The sequence below is a fragment of the Saccharomyces kudriavzevii genome (assembly GCF_947243775.1).
Source record: "Saccharomyces kudriavzevii IFO 1802 strain IFO1802 genome assembly, chromosome: 4".
NCBI lineage: Eukaryota > Fungi > Ascomycota > Saccharomycetes > Saccharomycetales > Saccharomycetaceae > Saccharomyces > Saccharomyces kudriavzevii.
The window spans coordinates 1,139,364-1,165,004 of record NC_079275.1 but is presented as its reverse complement, the minus strand read 5'-3'; the positions used below and the strand labels follow the sequence as shown (position 1 = coordinate 1,165,004).

Genomic DNA, 25,641 nt, shown 5'->3' with positions numbered 1-25,641 from the left:
GAACTGCTCTAAACTTTGCAATATATCATTCTAAAAACCTAAAAAAAGAAAATATATATGCAAAATTATTGCTTATTTTCGACCAAGTAATGCAATCATACAAGCACCAAAGAGCTGAAGCAAATGGGTTTGGTAGAAGGTTATGAAAGCAGTTCAGACTCGGATTCAGGCCCCGTTGAATGCAACTCCATACGTGAAGAGAAAAAGAATCATTTGCATAAACATGCATCGTATGAACGTCCCCAGAGAAGTATTTACAAGAGAAAGCCACATACAACAAAATCGGAATTAAAAAGAAGACGGAAAGATCGTAAAGGAGATGGGCCATGGGGCCGTTGGTCTGGTAGTGATGATGAAAGTTCAGAAACCGAGGAAATGCAGACGAAGCTACAAGATACCATCATTCCTGCCATAGAGGATGATGAAGACTCGGATGTGGCAAAGACCGAAGAAGTTTCAAATTTTTATGGCAGTTCGGAAAAGGACTATCAAGGTCGAGGATATCTACACCCACCAAATGATATCAATGTTGATCTTCGCAAGGAAAAAATGAACTTTCGGTGCTATCTGCCAAAAAAAGTTATACGTAACTATGCAGGACATTTAGACGGCACAACTGCCTTGAAATTTCTACCCAAAACAGGTCACCTTATTCTCTCAGGCGGTAATGACCATATTATTAAACTTTGGGATTTTTATCATGATCATGAATGCCTTCGAGATTTTCGAGGCCATACAAAACCTATCAAGGCATTGCGTTTCACTGAGGACTGTCAATCCTTTCTTAGTTCTTCTTTTGATAGAAGCGTTAAGATTTGGGATACTGAAACCGGCAAGGTAAAAACCAAGTTACACCTCAAATCAACCCCGGCCGATGTTGAATCTCGACCCACTAATCCCCATGAGTTCATTGTGGGTTTATCGAATTCCAAAATATTACACTATGATGATCGTATTCCAGAAAAGCAAGGCCTTGTACAGACATATGATCATCACCTAAGTAGCATTCTAGCACTGAGGTATTTCCCTGATGGGTCAAAGTTTATTTCCTCTTCCGAAGACAAGACAGTAAGAATTTGGGAAAACCAGATCAACGTGCCAGTAAAGCAAATAAGTGACACCGCTCAACATTCCATGCCATTTTTAAATGTTCATCCATCTCATAGCTATTTTTGTGCGCAAAGTATGGATAATAGAATATACTCCTTTAGTTTGAAACCAAAATACAAGAGGCATCCAAAAAAGATATTCAAAGGGCATTCCTCGGCTGGTTACGGAATAAGCTTGTCTTTCTCCGGTGACGGTCGCTACATATGTTCAGGCGATTCAAAAAGCAGACTTTTCATATGGGACTGGAACTCATCACGTTTATTAAATAACATCAAGCTTCCAGGTAATAAGCCGATAACCCAAGTTGACTGGCACCCTCAAGAAACAAGTAAAGTCATTTGCAGTGGGACTGCAGGAAAGATTTATGTTTGCGACTAATCAGCTGTTCAATACTGTAACTTAAACTGTTGATTTTAATGACAATTTTAAATGTTATTTGAGACTTGTAAGTACTAATGCGAGTTCACCTTAGTACAATAAGAAAAGAAAAGGAGTGTTTAATTTATAAAATTGGCGTTTTATCGATGGGTTTTTTACTTAAGGAATTAGGTGAAATACATAGGAAATTTCGGCCAAATTTGCTGAACACTTTGAAAGCATTGGAATCATGTTTTAGAGGCCTTAAAATCGCGCGCCTCAGACTTATGTGTTCTCTTCGTATGATTTATTCAGCCATCTAAAAAAAGCGGACTCGTGATAAAAATGTACTAAATTGTTTGCAGGCGTGCAGCATTCCTTTTTATTTAAAGATTATATTACGTAGCCTCATGGTTGATTTTCTAGTTTGTATCTATCCAATTCGGCCTTTAATTCATTCGTGAAATCGTCGTCAACTTCAACATCATCCCAATTTTCCTCCCATATGTTTGTCTGCGTTACTGTGTTGCTTTTTATTGTTTCACCATTGGCCCATGTATCAATAGGAAAATCTTCAAATGCATCGTCTTCTTCAAGCGATCTTTTATTTACTTCCTCATTCTTCTTCTTGGTAGAATCTATTTTATCTTGGGCTTGCGCAGCAGCAGCGTCTGTACTCATATCTCAGGTATTTCCAACAATGTTTGGTTTGTACGCCTCTCTGAAACTATTCGTTATATATCTAACTTCCCATTAGGTATTTAAGAAGGAGACAATACCATGGATTTCGCCACCCGCAGTAAAAAAGACAATCGTGTATAATGACGAAGTTATGAGATGTCTACATAGAATAATAAGCCCTGACCAATTATAGCATCACTTGCGAGCGAAGAGTATATCAACAAAAGCTCATCATAGACATACCGTGATAGTTATCATCTCATACATATATGAGAGAAAGAGCTAAAAATAAAAAGCCCTGTAGGGGGCTCGAACCCCTAACCTTATGATTAAGAGTCATACGCGCTACCGATTGCGCCAACAAGGCTCCTAATTATTGGGTTTTTGTCGCGTAGCAAACTTACTCATCAAAGTATTATAGGAACTTCAGATCTAAACTTGAACTTGTTCTTCTATTTCTATATATCTACTTCGTATTATAGCTTCCTACAATACCGCTATTCATATAGGTTGTCTGTTATTACTGTTTTGGGCAGTGTGTCTTCGTCTGTTTCTGTTGGAACAAGTAGGTTCATCATTATTCACATAACTAGTCCTTGTTTCAGGATGAAGAATGTTGAAATGACGTTTTATTGATGGGTGCACTTGGAGTCAAAGATCCATTAATTGAACATCAACTTGGAATTTATATATAAATGATATGAGTCGTTACATTGAACTTATAGTAAATTCTGTAGTTTATTTTTATGTTGAACATATTTAATACGTCCAATTGGCGTGTGTTCTATATACCTCTCTTATGTAGTATAAGAAAGAGTTCTACTTTTATTCTTAATTAACACTACTAATTATCAACAATAGTATACACCTAGGCAATCTTGTAATTTGCTTAACCTACTCAATCTTATGTGTTTCATAAACTTGAGAGAAGAACTTCCGGAATATTCTATATACCTGACATTATAAACTTTATTAAGATGGAGTTCCGGAAACGGTTACCAAAATTTATAGATCAATAAAAAATTATTGATTTCCGGCAGCTTTAACGGTTGCAGTTGAGGAAACATGAGTTCATTACATAACATATTAAAACAAATGATGGAAAAGTAGTGACTAATGAAGTTACGTCCAACAAATTTGTTCACTACTTAGCCCCTGTTTTAGATGTTCATTGAATGTAATGGTGAGACGGAAAGATACGGCTTTCGGCGGTTAAATGGTTTCAATGAAAGGAAAGAATTTTTCTCTGCGAATGATAGCTCGTTTAGACATAATGATTCCTTTATAATGCACTACGGAAAACAAAAAAGGGCAGGGCCCATATGATACAGAAAGAAAAAGAATGGTTCAGGTACAGTGTGGTTTACAAGAAAAGTTCGTCCCTTGAATATTGCATCTATGAGGAAGTGCATCTCTGGCGGCCACGGCCCAGCGGTAAATAATACTGTTACATAAGGTGCCAGTATTCAGCTTTTTTAGCAAAGTCGCTCCTTAGTCGACAATGACATCAATCATATCCTCATCCTCCATATCTTGATCTGCTACACACTCACTCATATTTAGTTCATCATGATCAAAAAGTAGTCTTATCCTCGCCTTTTGTGGTAATCGCTTTTGAATTCTGTAGTATTCGGCGACTTTGAATAGTGGAGTAGAGTTCCTAACATTAACATGAATCTTCTTATTATCCTGACCCATAAGAGCAAGTTTTATAACCTTTTCAGTATCGCCATTGTTTCCTTTCAGAGAATTATTTCCCTGTAAAGGTTTTGTATTGATAATTATCTCATTCTCTTCCAATTCTTGCGTTTCTTTCACGTTTCTTAATTCAAATTCAAATTCACGGTATTCTGACTCTTCTTGCTCGTTTCTTTTTTTCTCTAACTTTCTTTCGATTTCTTGGCGTTGTTTCACGAGCAGCGCTGCCTCGTCCTCCTTCAACTTTGATTCTAGAGTCGCTTCAAAGTTTTTTTCGTATTCTTTAGACACGATAGTAACATCAATATCAGAAATTTCATTCTCAAAGTCCTGTGAAATATTAAGAGAGTTACAAGTCATAAAATTGAGTAACTTTGCATTATTCCAATATAAAGTAACATTTCCTACTTTGTAAATACTGATCATGACCTTAGGAATTTTATAAGATTTTACCAGTCCATCCAATGCAGCAGGTAATATTCTTGAAAATTCGTATTTGCCCAGTACTTTCACTTGAACAGCTTTATTAATGGTTCCTTCTAGCTTTGATAGAAACTTTATGTTATAAACTCGTTTAGGTTGCTCAGGCGTCGGTTCTTTCGATATGGTAGTGATCTTCTTGGCTTCCTTAGCAAGTTCTTTGAAAAAGTCATCGTTTTCGTCGTAAATGTCTACCAAAGAACATTTCTGTCGCTTGTGTTTCCGTTCCGGAGATACTGATCTTATGCTTGATCTAGACCTTGATCTAGACCTTGATCTAAACCCATGCAGCCTTTTGGCTTCATTTGTAGATTCGGGTGCGCTTGTTTCAACTGCAGAATCTTTTGTCATCGATCTTCCTCTTGTTCTATCCGATGGCTTTTCGGGCCTGCATTTTATTAGTTTTCTTCCGTCTAAACTTTCGCTTGATGATCTGTTATGGGACTGACTTCGTTGATTAATGTCATCATCTTCCTCATCAGATGATCCTAAGGATAAATAGCGTGATGAGGATACTGAGACTTTAGAATCAACTATGACATTTTGTCTGTTACTTTCGTCACTGTGATCGATTTCATCCTCATCAAAGGAATTTTCCATAAAGAAGTCATCGCTGTCGCCAGAAATACTTGTATTATCTGAATCCAGCTTAATTGAGGGTCCGGTTATTCCTTTGGCGTGATTAATCATCCGTTGACGAGTTTGAAGCCGATGTTTTTTTTTAATATGCCTTTTGATTGTTTATACCGCAAAGTATTCTTAGAAGCACTCCGAGCGGAAGTCAAAAATATTAACTGAAACAGTCGCTTTGTTTTAATTGTGATGATGTTGTCCACAGTGATATGTGGTATCGGGGTTTCGCAGGCATGCTAACCACTCCACTGCTTGTCCTTGCTACTCCTCTCTGTTCCACTCAAAATTTGCTCTCTGTTATAAGCAAATATTAAGTATTTAGTGTCACCCGGAATGCTGCGGTTCGAAAACCCTACGCTGCAAAAGAAGAGAAAGAGCGTTTAATTAATTTATTCGAAAGAACTTAACGGAGGTATTAAAACTCAAGACCTGCTTCAAAGCTAAATTTTGCATCCTGAAAAAACCAGCTAGCACTGTCTAACCAATTGACAAATTTTTTTGCTTCAATTCTGTCGTGACACATAATACGGAGGCATTTTTGTAAGCGATGGCAGCGATACCTGCGAAGAAAAGAGGAAGACCAAGGAAGCCTGTGGTAGCTGAGGTTTCCTTTGATAGTTCATGCGGATCTGCATCTGAAGATTCAGGAAATAAAAGGCCTAAGAGAAAGGCTTCGAAGAGGGCGGCTACAAATCTGGCGCAACTGGTAAGTGTTGATCGGGATGATATGATAAATACTCCGCAAGTCATCAATGTTGATGACGGTGACGATGATGATTTCATAATGAATGAGGATGAGGATAGTGACGAAGAGGAAGATGTTAATATGAGAGGCGAGGATGGATTAGAGGCATCTGTAAATGAAGTGTCGGATCTAAATAGTAATGGAAGTGGTAACTTTGATCGACCATATGGCAAGAGGAAGACTACACACAAAGAAAACGCAAAGAAAAATCCAGTCAAAAATGTCCCGATGAAGGGCAACTCCCGGGGGTCAAGCCTAGAACAAAAGGGTCGTCCCATTAGACTCTTAAAGGATCTTTCCAGTGCAAGGGATAAGATTGAAAGAATTTACGGACTCAATACAGCAAAGTTATTACAGTTAGCAAAAGTGAAAGAGGGTTTCGAGGCTAGCGTTTTCAATTTCTCATTGGAAAGTATTCAGCCGGAGTCCCCGTATTTTGTATGTCCACAACCACCATGTAAAATGGAAAGTGTATACGATAAAATAATCGTGAATGGAAACAAAACTACATATCATGAAATTAATAAGATAGAGTTTGAGAATATGGTTGAATTAAGGAAAAAAAGGTTGAAACTACTCATTGGGGAAGTCGATGCAGACATGTCTACTGATGATAAAATAGAGTTCCCAATACTTCCCAACGGCAGAAGAAATGGGTTTATCTACAATGTGGGAGGATTGGTAACGGACATCGCCTGGCTTAACATAGAGAATTGCACCAATCAAGATAAAAACATTCAATATCTTGCCGTTGCGATATCACAATACATGGATGAGCCTTTGAATGAACATTTGGAAATGTTTGATAGAGAGAAACACTCCTCCTGCATACAAATTTTTAAAATGAATACGTCTACTCTGCAGTTCATAAAGGTTCAAACTATTGTGCACACATTTGGAGAGGTGTGGGACCTCAAATGGCACGAAGGATGCCGGGCACCTCATTTGATCGGCTGTTTATCATTTGTCAGCCAGGAAGGAACAATAAATTTCTTAGAGATAATTAAGAGCTCCAACGATCTTCACGTGTTTAAGATATGTGAGAAGCCATCCCTGGTCTTGTCATTGGCAGACAGTTTGATAACTACTTTTGATTTCCTTTCTCCTACAACCGTGGTTTGTGGTTTGAAAAATGGATTTGTGGCAGAATTTGATTTAACTGACCCAGAGTTGCCTTCGCTATATGAACAAGTCCATGATTCATATATATTATCCATTTCAACAGCTTATTCCGATTTTGAGGATACGGTCGTCAGCACAGTTTCGGTGGACGGTTTTTTTTACATTTTCAATCCGAAAGACATAGCTACGACAAAAACGACCGTGTCTAGATTTAGGGGAAGTAATTTGGTTCCAGTAGTTTATTGTCCTCAAATTTACTCATATATTTATTCTGATGGCGCCAGTTCATTAAGGGCTGTGCCGCCAAGAGCTGCCTTTGCAGTCCATCCCTTAGTATCACGGGAGACGACTATAACGTCCATTGGAGTTTCAAGACTACATCCAATGATTCTTGCTGGATCCGCTGATGGGAATCTGATTATAACGAACGCAGCTAGACGTCTTTTACATGGTATTAAGAACTGTTCCACCACTCAAAAGTCATTAAGACTTTGGAAATGGGATTATAGTATAAAGGATGACAAGTATAGGATGGATAGTACTTACGAAGTCTATCCATTGACAGTTAACGATGTGAGTAAAGCTAAAATAGACGCACATGGAATTAATATAACATGCGCCAAATGGAATGAAACAAGCACGGGAGGTAAATGTTACGCATTTTCTAACAGTGCCGGCCTGTTGACGTTTGAATATTTGGGGTAGTATAGAATTTTGATGATGTTTACGTAATAAACATTTAAGGTATATTGGACTACAATTACAGGAATAAAGTTAATATTTTTCGAGCGTAGAAAATGAGCTGCTAACTGAAAGTGAGACCGCTTTTCAAGCAGTAGAAACTTGGAATATTTTGAACGGCTTCATACTAGATATTATATAAATTCAAACAGACTTGGGTTAGGATATTTTATCAAAGCGCTGACTTAAATGTGGAGTTTTTAAATCGTGTACTTTCACATTGTCATCACTTTTCACGGAAACTCTTTCTTACTGCATTTACCATGATGCTGGAGTTTGGTTAGAAAAAATTTATAGCATGAAAAATAATTGCCAGTAAATGAAATCTTGATATGTTCACCATGTAAGTTGTTAGCGAATAGTATCAAAATTCATTGGATTATATATTAATTTGCAAGATGGAACAAGTTATCAAATTAAATGACCTAAAGAACAGGAAGAGGAGAAACACAGAAGAAGAAGAAGAAAATGGCACTGATGAATCTGAAATTGACATTAGCAGTACCGATTCAGAGGACGAAGAAGAGCGAAATGTGGAAGAAGAAATTGTAAATATTGATTTTGACTTTTTTGGCGGTAATCCAGACGTAGATTTTCATGCATTGAAGAACTTGTCACGTCAACTGTTCGGTCCTCAAGAAAGCACAAGGATTCAACTAAGCAGTTTGGCAGATTTAATTTTAGGTTCCCCAACCACCACAATCAAAACTGACGGTAAAGAATCTGATCCATATTGTTTTCTTTCTTTCGTTGATTTCAAAGCTAACCGCAATAGTGACTATGCGAAATATTTACAAAAAGTGGACATGAGACTCTCTACTTTCTTCAAAACCATTAGTGATAGTGGTAATAAAAACTGCGCCTTGGTTATCAGTGAAAGGCTGATTAATATGCCGCCGGAAGTCGTCCCACCTTTATATAAGATTACATTGGAGGACGTCACTGCAGCACTTGGAGATGATAAACATTATGATTTCTATGTCATCGTTACCAGAAAATATGAGGTAAATTTTGACACTGATGATGATGCAGGGTCTGGTAAAAAGGATAAGAACAGGGATGAGAGATCAAAGAAGAGGGTAAAGGCTGACGAAGTGGACTACTTCCACGAGGAAGATAGATTTTTCGAGAAGCATGCCAAGATTCACTTTGAATCAGAAGCTAAAAGGGGTGTTATCAGCTCATACATGATTCTTGATCATGAAGGACTCGTGAAAGGCATCAATGAATTGGAAAGTGAAATCTCTACCTGGTAACTTTAAAGAAAACTAGCATCGCTGTTCCTACCTGACCTAGGTGCTCTAACTCAGTATATTAATATAGTAACGGCCATTGAAACTTCATGTCATTATACACGGACGGTCTCAACATCTGACGACGGAAAAATGAATTCGCCACCGCTGAAAATTTTTTGGCGATCGTCTTCTCAAATTCGTGTGTTCCAAACAAAAATACATAGTGTATACTGTGCAAAGTGTAATAAAATCATAATTTCAAGAAAGGCTGTCTGCTCTGAGCCTTATAGAACATAATCGGCATCTAAGCATTAGAAAATTTGACCGGAGCCTACAGGTATTTTGCACTGTAAATTAAGAAATTTCCATTCTCCCCTCTCCAGATCGTTAGAAGGGATAAGGATTTTTGCGCATTTGCTGCAGCCGCGAAATTTTGAAAGGCAAAGTATTACCCGTAGGCGTTAGCCGCCGGACGAAAAGAATAGAGATTATTGATAAAGGCTCAGATTGAGCATACAATTCTTACGACGCTCATGTCTTCACGCTCAAGCCCAGCAGTATCCAGCTCGACGGCAGTAAGTGACTATCAAACCGGTAATAGAAACAAACTCGTTAAAACAGACGATTTAGTCGAGGAAAGAGACAGGAAACTAATTGAACTTTACTGTGTGTCCCGTTTGAATCAGTTGCTGGAGCTGACGGATGAAAACAAACTCCAGAGGGAGATAGATGATTTTTTGAAGAAAAATGACGTACGAAGAGGTATTAGGTTCGACGACTCATTGCTGCCAAAGTTTCTAAAGATGGCCATGACATCCAAGACGGCGAAGAAATCTAAAGAGGTAAGTCTGATAAGCATATCTAATCAGACGCCAACTGATTATAAGGTGGGCAATGAACTGCTGGACGGTGCCGAGAAGATATCAATAAAAGCAGAGAACCACTTTATACCTAGCAGAAACAATTCAATTCGTGAAAATATGATGAATTCTTTGAGACCCGTTGAAAAAGCAAGGGATACGTGGAATAAGAGACCATTTGAGCCAACTGTGGAAAATGAAGAACAGCGATTTGAGAAAAGGCAGAAAACACAATCTCAATCATTGGAATCCTCCAGTAATTCAGAGATGGCTTCGCTGCCTATATCTCCACGTCCTCCAGTGCCTAGTGCATTAGCACATTATGCCTATTATGAAAACGTAGAATACCCACAGGCAGATCCGACTAAAGTTGCGCCTGCGGAGATATTTAAGGACTCCCTGATAAAAAATATCGTGGGAAAAGAAGTAGAAACATCAGACCATTATAACGAAAACAACATTGATGCTTCAGAGACTGTTTTTTTACTAATGAATGACTATATACCGTCAAAAATACCGCAGGCTTTGCCTTTAGCTGAATTGAAGTACATGTCTCAGACATTGCCACTTATTAATCTGATACCGCGAGCTCACAAAGCTTTGACCACTAATATTATAAATAATGCTCTGAATGAAGCTAGGATTACGGTAGTTGGCTCACGAATAGAGGAACTAAGAAGACTTGGATTATGGTCTTTAAGACAACCTAAACGGTTTATTGATCCGTGGAAACAACATAGTACTCATCAAAGAATACTTCTAGAAGAAGCTAAATGGATGCGGGCAGATTTTAAAGAAGGTCAAAAATACAAAATAGCCGTCTGTGCCACAATAGCTCAGGCAGTGAAATGCTACTGGAGTTACGGAGAAACATGTTGTGTAAAACGTAAAAGAATTCCAAATGACGAAGAAGAACCCATATCATCAAGAGACGGGCGCATAATTGAGGAGTCGAGCAAATTGCTGGAGATTTCAACAAACGATATGCAATTTAACACATCTGGTAAAAGTAACATTAAATTTTCCCCCAACGCTCTTAATCTTAACAAATGCGCTCTTACTGCCGACAATGATGAAGCAAGATCTGGGGATAAGTTTGACTCTGAAGATGGTGTTTTAGCCCAAGAAGGCACCAATGACGAAGTCACATCCTCAATTAACACCGAACTACTCCTAAGAAGGTCGTTCTCGTCGAGTGAATTTTTTAGCACACAACATGAAGCGGCTGCGTTATCGGCATCGAGTGGAACTGAACAACTGGAAAAAGAGCTAGTTTCTCCATCCAAACTTACAATATTTGTGAATGAGTTCAGTGCGTTTGAGAAAACATTGGTGCAGGATATACCCATGTTTAGTGGTATTAATGATGATCAACCGAAGGAAAGCGACCCTCTACCATTTATTCCCATTTCTAAATCAGTCGTGTCATTAGATGATAATGGTTTCTATAAGCTGCTTGAACGTCAATTGATTGACGAAGAACCATCAATATCGCAATTAAGCAAAAGACGTGGTATGTTTTATGGTAATAGAAGGAGCCATTATTTAAGACCACCAGCAGTACCTTCTTTACGTTACCTCCAGAATAGGACTCCTACTATATGGTTATCTGACGATGATCAGGAACTGGTCAAAAATATCAACACCTATGGTTACAACTGGGAATTGATTAGCGCACATATGACACATCATCTCACATGTTCTTATTTATCCAATATTGAACGTAGAACGCCCTGGCAGTGTTTTGAGCGGTTTGTGCAACTAAATGAACGGTTTAATTTCAGTGACCTTAAGGGTCCCAGGGCACATAGCGCTCAACAGTGGTTAATCGAAGCGCATAAATTTCAACAAAGACAGAATAGAAGAATATCTCCTCTAGGCGTTAATATGGAATCTATACAAAGAGGTCATAGAAGACTACGCTGGGCTAGCATGTTTGAGGCTATTAGGAAGTGTATGAAGAAAAGAGAAAATACACCACGTCCCAATCCAACTCAAACAAGAAAGCCTTTGGATTGTAAAAATATGAAGGTTCCTACTCCAGCAGAAATGTCGCTTTTGAAGGCTCAAAGAGATGAAGCTTTAAGAAGGGATATTCAGCTGAGAAGAACGGTGAAAAATAGGCTGCAACAAAGACAACAACAGCAAAGTCAGCAAGCTCACTCATCTAGAGCCCAAAGCCCAGTGCCTTCCAACAGCAAGCCTTCATCAAACTTGACCAGGAGTGGACAGGCATCTACTCCAAGGCAAAGTCAGAAACAGTATACAGAGCAAGATATCATCGAAAGCTACTCGAGAAAATTGTTGGAGGAGAAACCGGAGCTCACTCCTGAGACAGCTTTAAAAGCGGCGAAAAACTACTATAGAACTTTGAAAGAGCAACAGCAACAGCTAAAGCAGCAACAGATACAACAACAGCGAATACAATCACAAGAGCAGCCCAACCACGTCCAACAACAGCAACAATCCCAATCTCAAACGGGGCCTCAATCTCAACTGCAGAATACATCCTCCTCACAGACTTCCCTTTCCAGTATCCCTAATATTAATTCTGTCCCGAGGATAAAGTCACCAACACCACAGGAGATACTGCAAAGATTTCAAAAATAATGATTCCACCCACTTTACGACCTTACGAATTCAAATGTCGACTTTTTTTAGAAGATTTATATTAATTTTTATAAAATGTACAGAATAAGATTTTAATTAAGTAAGAGACATTTGGTATTAAGCGCTTGGGTATGATTTCTTCTTTTTTTTTTCCGCTTGTCTTAATCATATTTTAGGCAAATTTACCATGCCTGATTCTTCGTTTGATCTGTCCTTAACGTTGTAAGTAGCCTTCCATTTCAACTTAATAGAGTTTTCTGAATTTAGAGACGTTCCTTCAATAAAAGCAACCTGCTTTATGCCATCTTTGACTTTACTCTGCAGAAAATTACCCGATTGCGGCTGCAAAGACAATGTTGTGCTTTTGGGAGATGCAAGTAGAAGAGCTACATTAGTGATTGGATCACTGCTTAAGTTCGAATAATGAATGATTAGTTTTAGTTTTGTTGGCGATTTACGAACTAATTCATAATCAATTTTTAAATTATCCGATTCGTTAAGCGTTTGTCTTTGCAATTGAGATAAAGTTTCTGTGGCATTATTCGAATTATTCATTAAACCACTAAGTAGGTCGAACGAGTTGGAATCTGGGGGATTCGCAGCCTTAGTTTCTGAAGATGGCAAATCAAAATTTAATAGATCGATTCCAGGAAAATTAGACTGACCGGTATTGTCTAGATTAGAAGTGTTTTCTGGAGATTTTGATAAGGATGGAAGGCTTAAATTAGTTAAGTCGTCCAAAAGATCCTCGGAAGGTTGTAAAGATTTATCTAAAGATAGCTCAGGCTGTACGCTTGCAGTTGTATCGTCATCAAAATCAATTAAACTAAATTCTTTCAAAGATTCATTTACATTCTTGCCGCTTTGCTCCTCGCCCTTTAAACCCCTTATTGACCTGTATTTTTCCAACAATTGCACTACTAAGTCGTTGAACTTCAATAAATTGCTAACCAGTGTATCGTCGTCATGTTCTTCTTCGATTAATTTTTCGAATTTAGGCTGCGCTGATCTTAGATCGCCATATAGTTCTTGAATAGTTTCATTATTTAAATCAGGCTCACTAGTAGAAGTCAACATTTCATTGAATAGATCAGCTTTCCTTTTAAGTTTGTTTAGTTCATTGTTGATTGCTTGTTTGACAGCTATCTTAGTGTCATCTTTGAATCCTGCCATAACTTTCATTAGTTTATTAGCTTCTTTCAAATCATCAGGCTTGCCGCTTCTTAGCAGTTCTTCGAGTTTCGCAGCTTGAGCTATTTCCTGTTCTTCTTGCAATTCATTTGGAGTTCTTAATTGGTCATTCGGCCTCATCACCGCCAAATTCTCACTCCCAACTTTGGGGAAAATATAACCCTTGTATTTCAGCAACTTGTGCATGTCACTGATATACTGAAGGTCGTCCTTATAACTGGCATGTTTGCAGATGGTTTGATACCATTCTTCGATAGCCTCGAGAATCATTTGCTGAACCTTGGAATATCTCAATGGCGGATGCTCTGGGAACCTTTTCACCAAATCATTCAGAAACTCCTTTCTGGAAATTTGTAGATGTATAGAATAGCCACAATTCTTCACCAAGACGTCCAGTAATGAAAGTGCAAAAACTGCAGTTTGAGTTTCACCGCTATTAATTAGTTTTTCAATGGCTAAAACAGCCTCTCTTGGAGCCACACCTTGCTTAGAGTTGATATAATCGGAGACATCTAAATTTAAGCCCAAATCTGGTTCAGGCAAGGTAGATCTGCATGCCCTTTGGATCTTTCTGATCAATGAGCTTTCAGAGGACCGGGGCCTTCTCACTGGTTCCGAGGTAAGCTCAATTCTTTGTGGCATTTGGGGAGTTTCTTGACAAACTTAATTTGTTTCCGTAAAACAGGTTTGAAGTAGTATTGTTCTTAATATTTATCCTATTAAATAATTCTAGTAATCATTTGAGAGGTTGAACTTCAAACACTTTTGTTTAATAATCACCCCTTTTACAGACACCTCTGCTTATAGGGTTAAAAGGTTACAAGGGTTGAATGGTATTATTTCTTAGGTAAAGGTGTAAACCTTTTAGGTCTGATTTTTCTAATGTATAGGTTTACTTGCACCTCTTATAAATGGTTTTGGAGATGGTAAGAGAGAATCAACCGCCTCTACTGTTAAGCAGAAGGATGTATTGAAATTGCCCGAGATATAGCGTTCGAAGGTTGTGTCATTCTCAAAATTTCCCTCGGATTTAACCTCGTCTACCAAATAAAGTTTCCGTTTTCTCACGCATGAAATCTGTGTATTTTACCGTTTATCAGCATTATATTCTATAATTCTATTTCAAAATGCAAGACCATTCAAGTCATTCTAGAGAGTCAGTATCTGCTGGTGACGATCCTCTTGGAATTGATAAATTGACTGTCGATTATGACTACTTACTTTATAAAATCAAAGATTATGTACAAAGTATACAATTGGATACAACAGAGCTCTGTAAAAAGCAAAATGAACTGATAGTGAACGGCATTATCGAAAGTACCATAGACAAAAATATTGCTAGATTTGAGGAGCTTCTCAAAAAATGCGACGAGTTAGAAAACCATTATGAAGTGTTGAACCAATTAGCAACGATAACGGATACGTTCAAGGAAAGAATAGCAGAAGCCGTGAATGAATATAATGAATTAAAAAAGGGTGCTAATAAATCTAAATAGCTACCTATAATACAAATATGCAACATATATATACATATGTGCACCGCATGCTTTTTTTTCTAATGTGGGAAACGAAAAAAATGAATGGAAGTATCAATGCTAAGAAATACCGGCCTCCCACCTAAGTTTTCATGAATCAAAAGGTATTCTGGCCTATTTGCAGTTGCGCATTCATCATGGTCCCAGCTAAAGACCAGTTCGATGTAGAGATCTGCAATATGTACGAGGCTACTGGGTACAATAAAAGATGTCACCACGATATACGTCCACTATCACTCTCAATTTTGTCTCTTAGTGTCCTCAGCCTAATATCGTCTGATCTCCTGTAAAATGCAATTCTCCTCATCCTAACGCAAGCAAGCACCAAAAGAGCAACTGTCTTGAAGTTTAAGCGGCGCTCAAAATATGGGCCTCTCCTGTTTGAATTGAATCTCAGAGGGTAATCATAGTCATGATATCTTGTATAAATATGACTATTATAGTAGTCACGGTCTAACTCGTCATCATCCGGGATCGAAATGTTCAAACTATGTTCACCTTTCCTTGTGTCCAATCTTAAGCGGCGAGTACTCAAAGCCAACACTTTGTTCAAGTAATCATTGATTACTTTTAGGTCGTTATTATGTCTTACTTCTGAATGATATTTCAACTTATAGTAACTTACAAAGTCGCTTAGTTGCACGATTGAATTATCATCTTTTTGTCTCTCATTCAGTATGAGGCGTTCTTCAAGCTTTCTGTTTTCGTCTTGTAAAGATGTAATCTCACTTAGATAGTTCTTTTTTATTCTGGCCATTTTTTCTTCCATCATACGAATAGTGCCACTGTTTTCATTCAATTCCTCTTTCTCTCTTCTCAAACGGTCATTAGCAGTGATTACTTTCTGCAGTTCGTGTTTATATTTTTCCTTAGATGCCTGCAAATTCCATTTTTCTTTTTCTAATTCATCGATTTTTCTGTTCAAAATAGATACTTCATGCTCTTTGTCTGATGCAGAAGCTTTTTCTTCTAACAACCTGTCGTTTTCTAAAGAGAGGTTGTTGTATTTTCTTTTCCAGTTATCTATCTCTGTTTCTTGAGAATCCCTTAGCGATTTTAATTCATCTTCGCTCTCAATTAGTTTATTTTCCAGATTTAGTATTTGCAAATTTAAAGTACGTTGAATATTACTCTGTTCAGACTTTGATTGACTAAATTCTTTCTTGTATTTTTCTATCATTGCTTTCAATGAGCTTATTTCATCTTCTTGCATTTTTAAATTATCGGTGAGTTCCTTATTTTTTCTCTCTTTCTCTTTCATCTCTTTTGATCTTTTTTCTGATACTCTTGCTGAGTTTTCTGTAATCATGATTCTTAATTCTTCAACCTTAGACTCAGACTTTTCCGCATTTACCTTATATTCTTCGACTTCTTTCCGTAATGAATCTAATCGTGCCTCGTAACTCTCTTTCATACGGTACACAGCAGTCGACTTATCGTCTACTGTACTTTTCAGTCGTGAGTTTTCTCTTGCTAAGTCTGAGATTCTTTCATTCAACCTGATATTTTCATCTTCCAAGTTTGATTCGGAAATTTTATACCTGTTTTCTCTCTCCTTAAGTTCACTTTGTAACTTTAAGTATTTCTCCTGCGCAACCTCCAAATCGGTTTCTAAAATTTTGATAACTTTACTTTTAGATTCCAATTCATCATTGGTGACAGATTTAGACTCATTATGCGTTTTTTTCATCATAGATAGGTCATTTTCCAAGTTTTGAATTTTCATTTGCAAGGCATATATGCGTTCGTCTTTCGAGGCAGTTTCCTGTCTTGCAATCTTAATATCTCTTTGTAATTTTTCGTTGATAGTTTTCAATTCATCCTCCTTCGAGCCCAACTGAGAATCTTTCTGATTGAGTCTATTCTCCAACTGGGTTAGTTGAGCCATTAATGACTTTAATTCATTTTCCTTTGTCTCCAATTGTGAATTTTTTTTGTTTATCTTTTCTTCTAGCTCAGTTATTTGGCTTTTAGATTCCTTTAATTCGCTTTCCTTCGCAGAGGATTGAGAACTGTTTTCATTCAACCTTTTTTCGAGCTCATTTAATTTATTTGTTAGCCTTTTTAATTCGCTTTCCTTTTGTTGCAATTGCGAATCCTTCTCATCTGACTCATTTTTCAGCGCATTCAGTTGATTTGTTAGGTTCCTCAATTCGATTCTTTTAGATTCCAATTGCGAAACATTTTCATCTGTATTGTTTTTAAACTCGTTTAATTGATTCATTGACTCCTTTAACTGATCTTCTTTGGATTTCAACTCTGATTTTTGTACATTAGCTCTATTCTCCAGTTCGCGTACTTGATCGTTCACGGTCTTAAACTTTTTTTCTAAGTCGTTCAATTTTCTTTCGATCTTTTCACGCTCTTCTATGCATCCAGAATGATCCTCAGCCTCTCTTGAATTAACCATTCTGTTTTTTACATCTAGTTCCTTTTCTAGTTCCTGTAATTTATTTCTCAAATCGTCCGTTTCTTCCTCAAGATTATCATAATTATTAAGAGTATCATTTTTCTCCTTTCTCAATTCCTTGATTTCGTGCTTCAAGCTCTTGATTTCATTTATGTATACTTCTTTACTAGAAAGATCGGATTGAGCGTATGTTACGTGTCTGTTTCCTAGTAGCTTACTTTCTAGCGCACGCTCAAATCGCTCTTTCTTCAATTGGTGTTCTTTGACTTCTTGTTCTTTTAAAGGCTGGGACATTGGCACATCCTTCTTCAAGTCATCAATTAAGTTTCTCTTGCGGCTTTTGTCAACGTTTCCTGATCTTGAACTGGGTGGGACATTGGCTTTGATTTCCGGAAAACTATCATCGAATTGTGAGGCTTCGCTAAACAGCCGTATTGAATCAATGGTATCATCAATGCTCCTTCTTTGCTTTTTCCTGGCTGGGCCTTCGTTTTCATTATCACCATCACCACCACTAAAGTTCGGTACCCTAGTGGGTGATGCGGCCTGTGTTTGCGCAGAGTTTTGCTTAGATTTGATGAATCCCACAGGCGTAAACTCCAAGTTCTTCAAACTCCCATTTGGAAGATGTGACGTTTCGTCCATGAATGTTTTCTCAAAAATCTTTTTCTCTTTGTATGTATCTTATAAGTAACGGAGCCATCTAAAATAGTTGTGCACTTTGTATTTGTCGCATGTTCGTTCTTTGTTTATTTGTTTTCCTTCATGAGAGGAGGGAAAGTTCAGAACGCGTAATAAGGGTAATACTCTGATCAACATAAGCAAGACGTCTGTACCAAGTTTATGTATGTGATTTATAAAATATGGCCTACAAGGAATTCACACTAGTAATAAAGTGTTCCAAAGAATGTAATGCATTACCGGACTGAATGCTTTCTTCTGCTTTGATGATCCCCTCCTTCCAGTTTTGGTGACCTTGACTTAAACAGTACAATACGGCGGTGTTCATCAAAATGTAGTCATAAATAGCATTATTATCTCCAAGGTGGTACTTCCCGGACAAGATTTCCTCCCTCAGAATTCTTGCATTTTCTTTAGGACCGTAGGAGGCACATTCTGACAATTCGTGTTCCTTTAAACCGAACATTGAAGGCTCCAGTTGGAAGGTTTTCAGTTGATCATTTGAATGAGCAGATGATAGCGGATCGATGTGCCAAACAGTAGTTTTGCCTATCGGCGATACTTCGTCTAATCCAACATGCCCCCAAACAATAAAAGTTTCACTTTCTGGATACACCAAGGCTGCTGCCTTGGCATATTCAGGCGCAAGCTCCTTTGAGTAAACGCCTAATATTCTTTTGTTCACATGACTGATCGGGTGCAAAAGTGGCCCCAACACATTGAATATGGTTGGAATGCCCAGCAATTTACGTATCTTGGAAACATGACTCATTCCATGGTGGAAGAATGGGGCAAGCAGAAACAGGAATGTGTTGTCGGGCCATAAGCCGGGCACTGTCGATGAATTAACTTTGGATATATCACATCCCAAAGTTCCGATTAGATCGCCAGCCCCACTGTTAGATGTTGAAGCTTTGCCGCCGTGTTTGCAAATCTTTAGGCCTGGAATACCAGCGGCAACGATTGCAGCAGATGTGGAAACGTTGAAAGTATTCTGTCCATCACCACCGGTACCTACAATATCCAAGGTTATCGGCCCTTTCTCAGGGTGTGATTCGCTCTTAGCGGGTGAAGGTAAGTCAACAAGGTCAGAATGTCTCAAGACAGCTTTTGCAGCTTCTGCAATGTACTCTGCCTTGTGATCAAGTTGGGTAACTCTCAATGCCGTGAGAAAGCTGGAAACCTTGGTATAAATTGAAAGACTTTCGTCGTCATTCATATCGCACTTCCTCAAAAGATCAAGTATGACTAATAGCGCATCATGCAAGTCTGTACTAGTCAATTTTGGCGGCGAAACCAGTAACTTCTTGGTAAGCGATAACAGAGCCGCTTCGAGCATAATAATAAAACAATAGTAAAGTCTTCTGATATGTTTTTTTGGCTTAAACTTTAGGATTTCGTTAGGTTTATTCCAATATGATCCTGCGGCACAATTATTTCGAGAAGACAAAACTCAACACCAGCTATTATTAGCGCATGGCACCACTTGATATGATATCATGCTTTTAACAAGTCGATCAGCTGGTGCTTTTTTTCGGTAGCAGCGCGACAAGAAAAACGCAGGTGAAAGAAAAGAAGCGCTGCGGCAAAATCAATCATTACTTGAAAGTCAGCATATATAGGTAATCAAGTGTCGTAAAATGACACCGATGCCTCATATCAGATACGCAAAGCGTTTAATTCATTCACGTGATATATAGAGTATGTATTAGATTTTCTGCGTTCAGAAGGAAATGAAAAATGATAGTTTTCGCCTTTTTCAAATGATAAAAAGAGGAATGATTTTCTGAAAGTGTATATAGTTGTGGTGTGTATCTATTTTATAATGGAAATTCATTTATTCTAGGGAGGTCAAGTACCTTTCAGCATCCAAAGCGGCCATACAACCGGAGCCAGCAGAAGTGATGGCTTGTCTGTATTTAGAGTCCTGAACATCACCAGCAGCGAAGAACCCCGGAACAGAAGTTAGGGAAGAGCCCGGGACAGTCTTAATGTAGCCGGCTTCATCAACATCTACTTGGTTAGCAACAATCTTGGTAGCTGGAGAGTGGCCAATTGCGTAGAATAATCCATTGACTGGCAAGTCGCTTTCGTCATTTTTTTGAGTGTTCTTGATTCTCAAGGCGTTTAATAATTTGCCATCACCCTTAGCCTCTAGCGTAACAGTGTTGTAAAGAATTTCGATTTTCTCGTTTTGTTCAGCACGTCTTTGCATAATAGTGGAAGCACGCAGGTGGTCCTTTCTAACAAGCATAAACACCTTTGAACCGTATTTGGTCAAGAACTGAGCCTCTTCGCACGCAGAGTCACCACCACCAACAACGGCTAACGGTTTGTTCCTGAAAATAGGGACGGCACCATCACACACGGCGCAGGCAGATATACCCTTTTGCCAGTAGGTTTCCTCGCCAGGCAGATGCATTCTCTTGGCAGAAGCACCTGTGGCCAAGATTATGGCGTCCGTGGTCACAGGGTCTGCGTCTTCATTAAATTCGGTCCATAATTTGAATGGCTTGGAAGATAGGTCGACTTTAGAAATGGTCTCAGTGATGATTTCAGTACCAAACTTCGTGGATTGCTCTCTCATTCTGTCCATCAGTTCACCACCCGTCAAACCTTCTGGGAACCCTGGAAAGTTTTCAATTTCGGTAGTGGTAGTCAATTGGCCACCAGCAGCAATACCGTTGGCCATCATGCCTTCATACAAGGTTGGCTTGACTTCTGCTCTGGCCAAGTAGATGGCGGCGGTGTGGGCAGCTGGGCCGGAACCAATGATAGTAACTTTGTTGTGAACCATGATTAATTATGTGAGCTAGTGTGGTTTGCTTTTGTACTGTTAGCTATTCGCTATTGCACTGTATCGTTTTGGCAGGTATATATAGATATATATATATATATCTAGGATCTGCAAGGTTCGAAACCTCGAGCGCCTTGGGTTCACTCTTATATGCGTGGGCATTATTTCTTTTTCGAAATACTTGCGGGCGATTTTTTTCTCCATGACTAAGGAGCTGCTACCCAGCCAGATCCGTTCCAAACGGCTGGACAAACTGAAAAATTAGCAATCCAGGCCAGAAAGAATCCATGTTACTAGGTTGACGTGCATTGATTACGAGGATGTGTAGACTGTACACTAGTATGATCAACTACATACTTCAAGCTTTTGTGATGCGAACGCCGGACATAAAAGATACGTAAGGTTGGTGCTAACTATGGTCGGTATTTTGGACGGAGTAGGAAAGAAGTATCCCGTATGGGGAAAAAAGGGTCTAGTAGGGGCTATGCTGAAGATGTTGAGTGTACTATTCGAAGATAAATAGTACGACTATGCACACAAAGCTACGTTTGTGTTTCACCAGACAACAGAGACGTACGTTCAGTCACCGGTTGCTCCACGTTGGCTTCTTCGGGCTCGTATAGCTCTCTTTCTAGTTCTCGTAATTGCATATCAGTTGCATAAAGCACGTAGTATTGATAGAAGTACATCAGATCAAATGCGATTGTCCCAGCGCTTCCGAAGATAAAAGGCAACTCGTTCATAACAAATTCTGTTTTATTCTGGCTGGTTAAAAACTGGCAACTTGTAAAAATACTCATGTTATACGTGATATTGCAGAGTAATGTCGTAGCAAAGAGGAAGGGAGACAACCCATCTGTGGACTTTCTATTGTAATTCTTGATTAACTGTGGAATGCGTGCTCCGACATAGAAAGAAGCGCCCATCCAGGACAAAATTGTACCTAGTTCGCTGGTCTTGCAGTGGCCAGGCAAGCTATCGCTAGGTGGCCCCAGCTGGGTTTGGGTAGAACTTGACTTCAGAGGATAGGCACTAGATGTGCTTATAGTATGAGCTATCGCCAATGCTACCGTAATCGCAGACCTTCTTCTACTCCCTCGAGGACTGCCGCCATTTATAATGTCTTCCTCCTCTCGCAGAAGCTCTCCGTTTTCTGCCAATTCAGGAAGGAGTGGTTTAGGCTCATGTCCGATTGTTGCAAGTTTATTTTCATGCAACACACCGTAATAGTAGTATTGGCCGCATACGAACGAATCGTTCACCAAAAAATAAATTGCTAGAAATATCTGAAATAACAACTGCCCGGTCAGCTTTGCCCCTATCAATGAAGTGATATCCCCACATAGCCACGCCAATAAAAAGTATGGTGATAACCCATCGACAGTTTTATCTCGATAAGTCTCAATGATTTGTGGGAACAACGATATAACAGAGGTGAAGAAAGATAACGACCCACTCAGATTGGATACGGTAGGCCATATGCTGTTCAAACACGACATTGAAAGGATTCTTACTTTTGCTTATATTTTTAGCACCGATGTCAACAAACCTTATCGATGAATATCAACAAACCTGTGCTTAGGAAACGGAGCTACTGATCTACTTTCTTTTCCCTTGAGAAGAATATTATTAGCTGAAGAAAGTACTTGATTTCTGTATACGTTTTTGTATTTTAATATTCCTCAAGCGAAGAGATATGACTATAAATATTATGATAAGTGAATGGTACTCATTATCACGATAAAAATCCCGGGGCGTGATCTTTTCTCGCGGACAATCTCGCCTATACTGAAAAAATTTGCAGCATGTAGACGCCGCAGGAGCCTGCAAAAAAAAAAAAAGGTTAATACAGAGTGAAAGAATAGCACCTTTAGTTTATTGTTTATTAGGATATATACTAATGGATTGATTAAAAATAATTTTTGGATGTATGCATTTGTAATTTTTTATGTAAAAGACATGAGAAAATGGGCTGACCGCTTAACCTTTAAACATCATGCAGGCTAACGTAATTTCCGGTAGTAATGTGACCACCACTTTGTAAAAGCGTCATTGAGGCTTTCCTCTTCAATGCTATTCTCGGTATAAAGTGGAATACAAAAGTGCTTGTCATTCAAATCCGGTAAATTCTTCAGATTATCGTAACCAAAATGATAGTTTATTAGTACATTGACCGTTAATGAAACTAAAATCTTATAGTTTACGGCTATTTTTTTAGATCTATAGTATTCCAATGCCTTGTTTTCGAATGTTTCAATTTTTACGGGATGGCTCGCAAAGTTTTGACCATTATGAACAACAATTACGTCCATTATCCGCATGAAAAGTTTGTGGTCCATTCTTTGTAATATGTTCCACCATGTGTTGCTATTCAAGCAGTCACCATTAAATTCGTCTTTGAACTCATCCTTCCTTAAAAAGTGGGCCACGATACCTCTAGGGTTTAAAATTCTTGAATCATATTTCTCCTTGCAAACTTCACTGAAGCACGTCATCTGAATCAGGTTGACCATTTCCCAAACTTCTTTCAGAGTTCTAAACGATTCTTCAGTCAAAAAATGATAGAATAACATCTCATCACCGGTAACTAAACCTTGTTGAGATATGGATTTCAGTTGTAGTAACAGCATCAAATCAGATATTGTTCGCTTGTTCGTTCCGTTTTTGTAGAATACCTTCTCTTGAATGTCATGCTCGATTAGTTGTTTTATTTCAAACTCTTTATCCTTGGGAAAATCCATTTTATTTAGTAACTGTATCATTTCCTCAAATGTTTCTATAAAGCATTCTGTTATTAAACAATTCTCACTTTGTAAGAGTTGGCTGTACATTTGAAGCCGTACCGTTGATGTGAAGGGGGTTTCCCAAATAATTTTCTTCAATTCGTTCAATGATGAGTTTCGAGTAATGCCCCGGTCTAATAATTGTTGAAATTTAACACTATTTTGTTCATTTCTTTTGACCTTGTCATCGCGTTCTTTATTTCTTTGCAACTCCTCCACCGATGCTAAGTCAATATTTTTATAGATCTGCTTGTCTTGTAGTTTCCTTTCCTTGCAATCTTTGGGCGGTAACCAACTAGGACGGAAATGACTTACAGCCTTCATTTTATCTTCTGAAACTAACATTAGATCTTCCATGCCTTGATTGCTAGCTTCTTTAAATTCCAATGGTAAACAACGTACTGATCTAGAACGACCAGAAAGGATACTTTTGGATTTTTTTTCGGAACTGTGTATGTAGACCTGGGAGAGACTTTCCATAGTATCCTGGATGTATTGTGAGTCAGAAAAGTGTGATATGCCAGGAATACATGTAGGTGGAAGCTCCTTGTAATCTAAACAAGATCCCCCTAATTTGTGATTTGTATATAGTGTATGTTTTTTGGGACTGTGTTTCAGATCGTATGTCTTATCTACACCGAGCTGTGACGGTACGTGTCGATTCCCTCTATGATAGTTACCATGCGCCAGTATTTCTTCGCCATCCTGTGTTGAATCCAAAACTTTTTCATTTTTATTGAATTTAGATAGTGTTAAAAAAGAGCTGGTTGATAGGGAAGCCATCGGAATGTTCCAAATCAAGGAGCCGTCAACATCGCCCTCTTGAAGTTCCAGGTTAGAATCTTGGTCATCATAGAACTTTTCCTTTTTTTTTATGGCTTTACGCAAGGATTGATCATTCTGTTCTTTTCTCAAGCGATAACGTTGAGAAGGAGTAAGTTGGGTTGTCTTATATGGTAATATTGCAGAAGTGCTGTTGGAATGCGCGTACGGCGTTTTTGTGATCGGTATCAGTTTAGGTTCATGGAAAGCTGTGGTACTCTTGCAATGATGTCTGAGAGGGGAGTCATTCTCGCTTACGAAAGAAACTTGTGATGCGGCCATACTACTAATTGTATTACTCGATTCAGGAATTCGTACTGTTCCGGATAGTTTGGGAGTCGTTACTGAATTTTGACGAGACGGAACGTATGTAGTTATTGTGCTCATTGAACAAATCGTCTTATCAATGCTGCCGGCTGTGCGTGTTTTGTGCAGTATTGATCCTGGTTGGTTCTTCTTCGAAGGCGTGATATTGCATCTCTTCTCAACATCCCTTACGCTTTTGACGAAGGAGTTGTCTCTCAACTTGTTGCTTCCCATTTCACCCTCTTCAGAGCTTATGTCTGATGTACATAATGAATCAGATGTTGTGTTCGAATGCGATGAAGAAAATATTTCTGTGCTCGACGTACCTATAGAGTCATCTGACTTTGGCCTAACGTAATTCGTTGCAGGCACTGTATTGTGGAAGCCTGACATACTTTTAGAAACGTCTTGGCTACCGATTTCGAAGCCGACATTGGTGCTGGGGCGCCTTGTGCCAATATTCTTCCCGGTTGAACTTACGGTGCTATTGGATGCACTACTCCCCGATCTGGGTTTCGATAGAGGAAGGCTGCTGTCCCTTCCATGTTCATTGTTTTTGGAAAGCATAAGGCTGGTTATCGAGCTTTTCTTAGGTTGATTTTGATCCAGAGGCGTTGAGCATTCCTCATTCAAAGAGTCTAGCTTTGAGGAGCTAGGTACTATATTGATGAAACGACGTACCGGCATTCAAAAATGTATTGTAAACAAAAGGGAAGTAGCTAAATTAGGATGGTGAAGCAAAAGTGAAAGCTGAAAAATAAAGGTAAAAACCAAAGCTTCTAACGAATGTATGGATGGAAGGTCTACGTGAAGAAAAACCCCGCCCTTATCAAAATGGCTTTAA

General features: G+C 38.6%; 13 protein-coding genes and 1 non-coding gene across 14 annotated transcripts; 5 read left to right on the top strand and 9 right to left on the bottom strand.

The window, feature by feature from the left end:
• Positions 1-123: 123 nt before the first annotated feature.
• Positions 124-1,488, top strand: CDC40 (Cdc40p; the record flags this gene model as incomplete). The annotated part of the gene is made up of 1 exon (XM_056227143.1): positions 124-1,488. The coding sequence occupies one exon, from the start codon at positions 124-126 to the stop codon at positions 1,486-1,488; it is 1,365 nt and encodes a 454-aa protein (XP_056086994.1).
• A 387-nt stretch (positions 1,489-1,875) lies between these two features.
• SEM1 (proteasome regulatory particle lid subunit SEM1) lies at positions 1,876-2,148 on the bottom strand (the record flags this gene model as incomplete). Its single annotated transcript, XM_056227142.1, has 1 exon — positions 1,876-2,148. One exon carries the CDS (start codon positions 2,146-2,148, stop codon positions 1,876-1,878), a length of 273 nt encoding a protein of 90 aa, XP_056086993.1.
• Positions 2,149-2,442: 294 nt separating this feature from the next.
• On the bottom strand, positions 2,443-2,515 carry Skdi_4.trna22K. The gene has a single exon. It is a non-coding gene; the product is annotated as a tRNA-Lys (tRNA).
• Positions 2,516-3,639: 1,124 nt separating this feature from the next.
• ESC2 (Esc2p) lies at positions 3,640-5,016 on the bottom strand (the record flags this gene model as incomplete). The annotated part of the gene is made up of 1 exon (XM_056227141.1): positions 3,640-5,016. The coding sequence occupies one exon, from the start codon at positions 5,014-5,016 to the stop codon at positions 3,640-3,642; it is 1,377 nt and encodes a 458-aa protein (XP_056086992.1).
• Positions 5,017-5,506: 490 nt separating this feature from the next.
• On the top strand, positions 5,507-7,531 carry TFC6 (transcription factor TFIIIC subunit TFC6; the record flags this gene model as incomplete). The annotated part of the gene is made up of 1 exon (XM_056227140.1): positions 5,507-7,531. One exon carries the CDS (start codon positions 5,507-5,509, stop codon positions 7,529-7,531), a length of 2,025 nt encoding a protein of 674 aa, XP_056086991.1.
• A 434-nt stretch (positions 7,532-7,965) lies between these two features.
• BCP1 (protein-transporting protein BCP1) lies at positions 7,966-8,823 on the top strand (the record flags this gene model as incomplete). Its single annotated transcript, XM_056227139.1, has 1 exon — positions 7,966-8,823. The coding sequence occupies one exon, from the start codon at positions 7,966-7,968 to the stop codon at positions 8,821-8,823; it is 858 nt and encodes a 285-aa protein (XP_056086990.1).
• Positions 8,824-9,335: 512 nt separating this feature from the next.
• On the top strand, positions 9,336-12,272 carry EAF1 (Eaf1p; the record flags this gene model as incomplete). The annotated part of the gene is made up of 1 exon (XM_056227138.1): positions 9,336-12,272. The coding sequence occupies one exon, from the start codon at positions 9,336-9,338 to the stop codon at positions 12,270-12,272; it is 2,937 nt and encodes a 978-aa protein (XP_056086989.1).
• Positions 12,273-12,437: 165 nt separating this feature from the next.
• GGA1 (ubiquitin-binding protein) lies at positions 12,438-14,105 on the bottom strand (the record flags this gene model as incomplete). Its single annotated transcript, XM_056227136.1, has 1 exon — positions 12,438-14,105. One exon carries the CDS (start codon positions 14,103-14,105, stop codon positions 12,438-12,440), a length of 1,668 nt encoding a protein of 555 aa, XP_056086988.1.
• Positions 14,106-14,590: 485 nt separating this feature from the next.
• On the top strand, positions 14,591-14,959 carry CNL1 (Cnl1p; the record flags this gene model as incomplete). The annotated part of the gene is made up of 1 exon (XM_056227135.1): positions 14,591-14,959. One exon carries the CDS (start codon positions 14,591-14,593, stop codon positions 14,957-14,959), a length of 369 nt encoding a protein of 122 aa, XP_056086987.1.
• Positions 14,960-15,209: 250 nt separating this feature from the next.
• On the bottom strand, positions 15,210-18,053 carry SPC110 (Spc110p; the record flags this gene model as incomplete). Its single annotated transcript, XM_056227134.1, has 1 exon — positions 15,210-18,053. The coding sequence occupies one exon, from the start codon at positions 18,051-18,053 to the stop codon at positions 15,210-15,212; it is 2,844 nt and encodes a 947-aa protein (XP_056086986.1).
• Positions 18,054-18,276: 223 nt separating this feature from the next.
• On the bottom strand, positions 18,277-19,428 carry TRP4 (anthranilate phosphoribosyltransferase; the record flags this gene model as incomplete). Its single annotated transcript, XM_056227133.1, has 1 exon — positions 18,277-19,428. The coding sequence occupies one exon, from the start codon at positions 19,426-19,428 to the stop codon at positions 18,277-18,279; it is 1,152 nt and encodes a 383-aa protein (XP_056086985.1).
• A 498-nt stretch (positions 19,429-19,926) lies between these two features.
• TRR1 (thioredoxin-disulfide reductase TRR1) lies at positions 19,927-20,886 on the bottom strand (the record flags this gene model as incomplete). Its single annotated transcript, XM_056227132.1, has 1 exon — positions 19,927-20,886. One exon carries the CDS (start codon positions 20,884-20,886, stop codon positions 19,927-19,929), a length of 960 nt encoding a protein of 319 aa, XP_056086984.1.
• A 542-nt stretch (positions 20,887-21,428) lies between these two features.
• YPQ2 (Ypq2p) lies at positions 21,429-22,385 on the bottom strand (the record flags this gene model as incomplete). Its single annotated transcript, XM_056227131.1, has 1 exon — positions 21,429-22,385. The coding sequence occupies one exon, from the start codon at positions 22,383-22,385 to the stop codon at positions 21,429-21,431; it is 957 nt and encodes a 318-aa protein (XP_056086983.1).
• A 504-nt stretch (positions 22,386-22,889) lies between these two features.
• SBE2 (Sbe2p) lies at positions 22,890-25,484 on the bottom strand (the record flags this gene model as incomplete). Its single annotated transcript, XM_056227130.1, has 1 exon — positions 22,890-25,484. The coding sequence occupies one exon, from the start codon at positions 25,482-25,484 to the stop codon at positions 22,890-22,892; it is 2,595 nt and encodes an 864-aa protein (XP_056086982.1).
• Between the last annotated feature and the right edge of the window lie 157 nt (positions 25,485-25,641).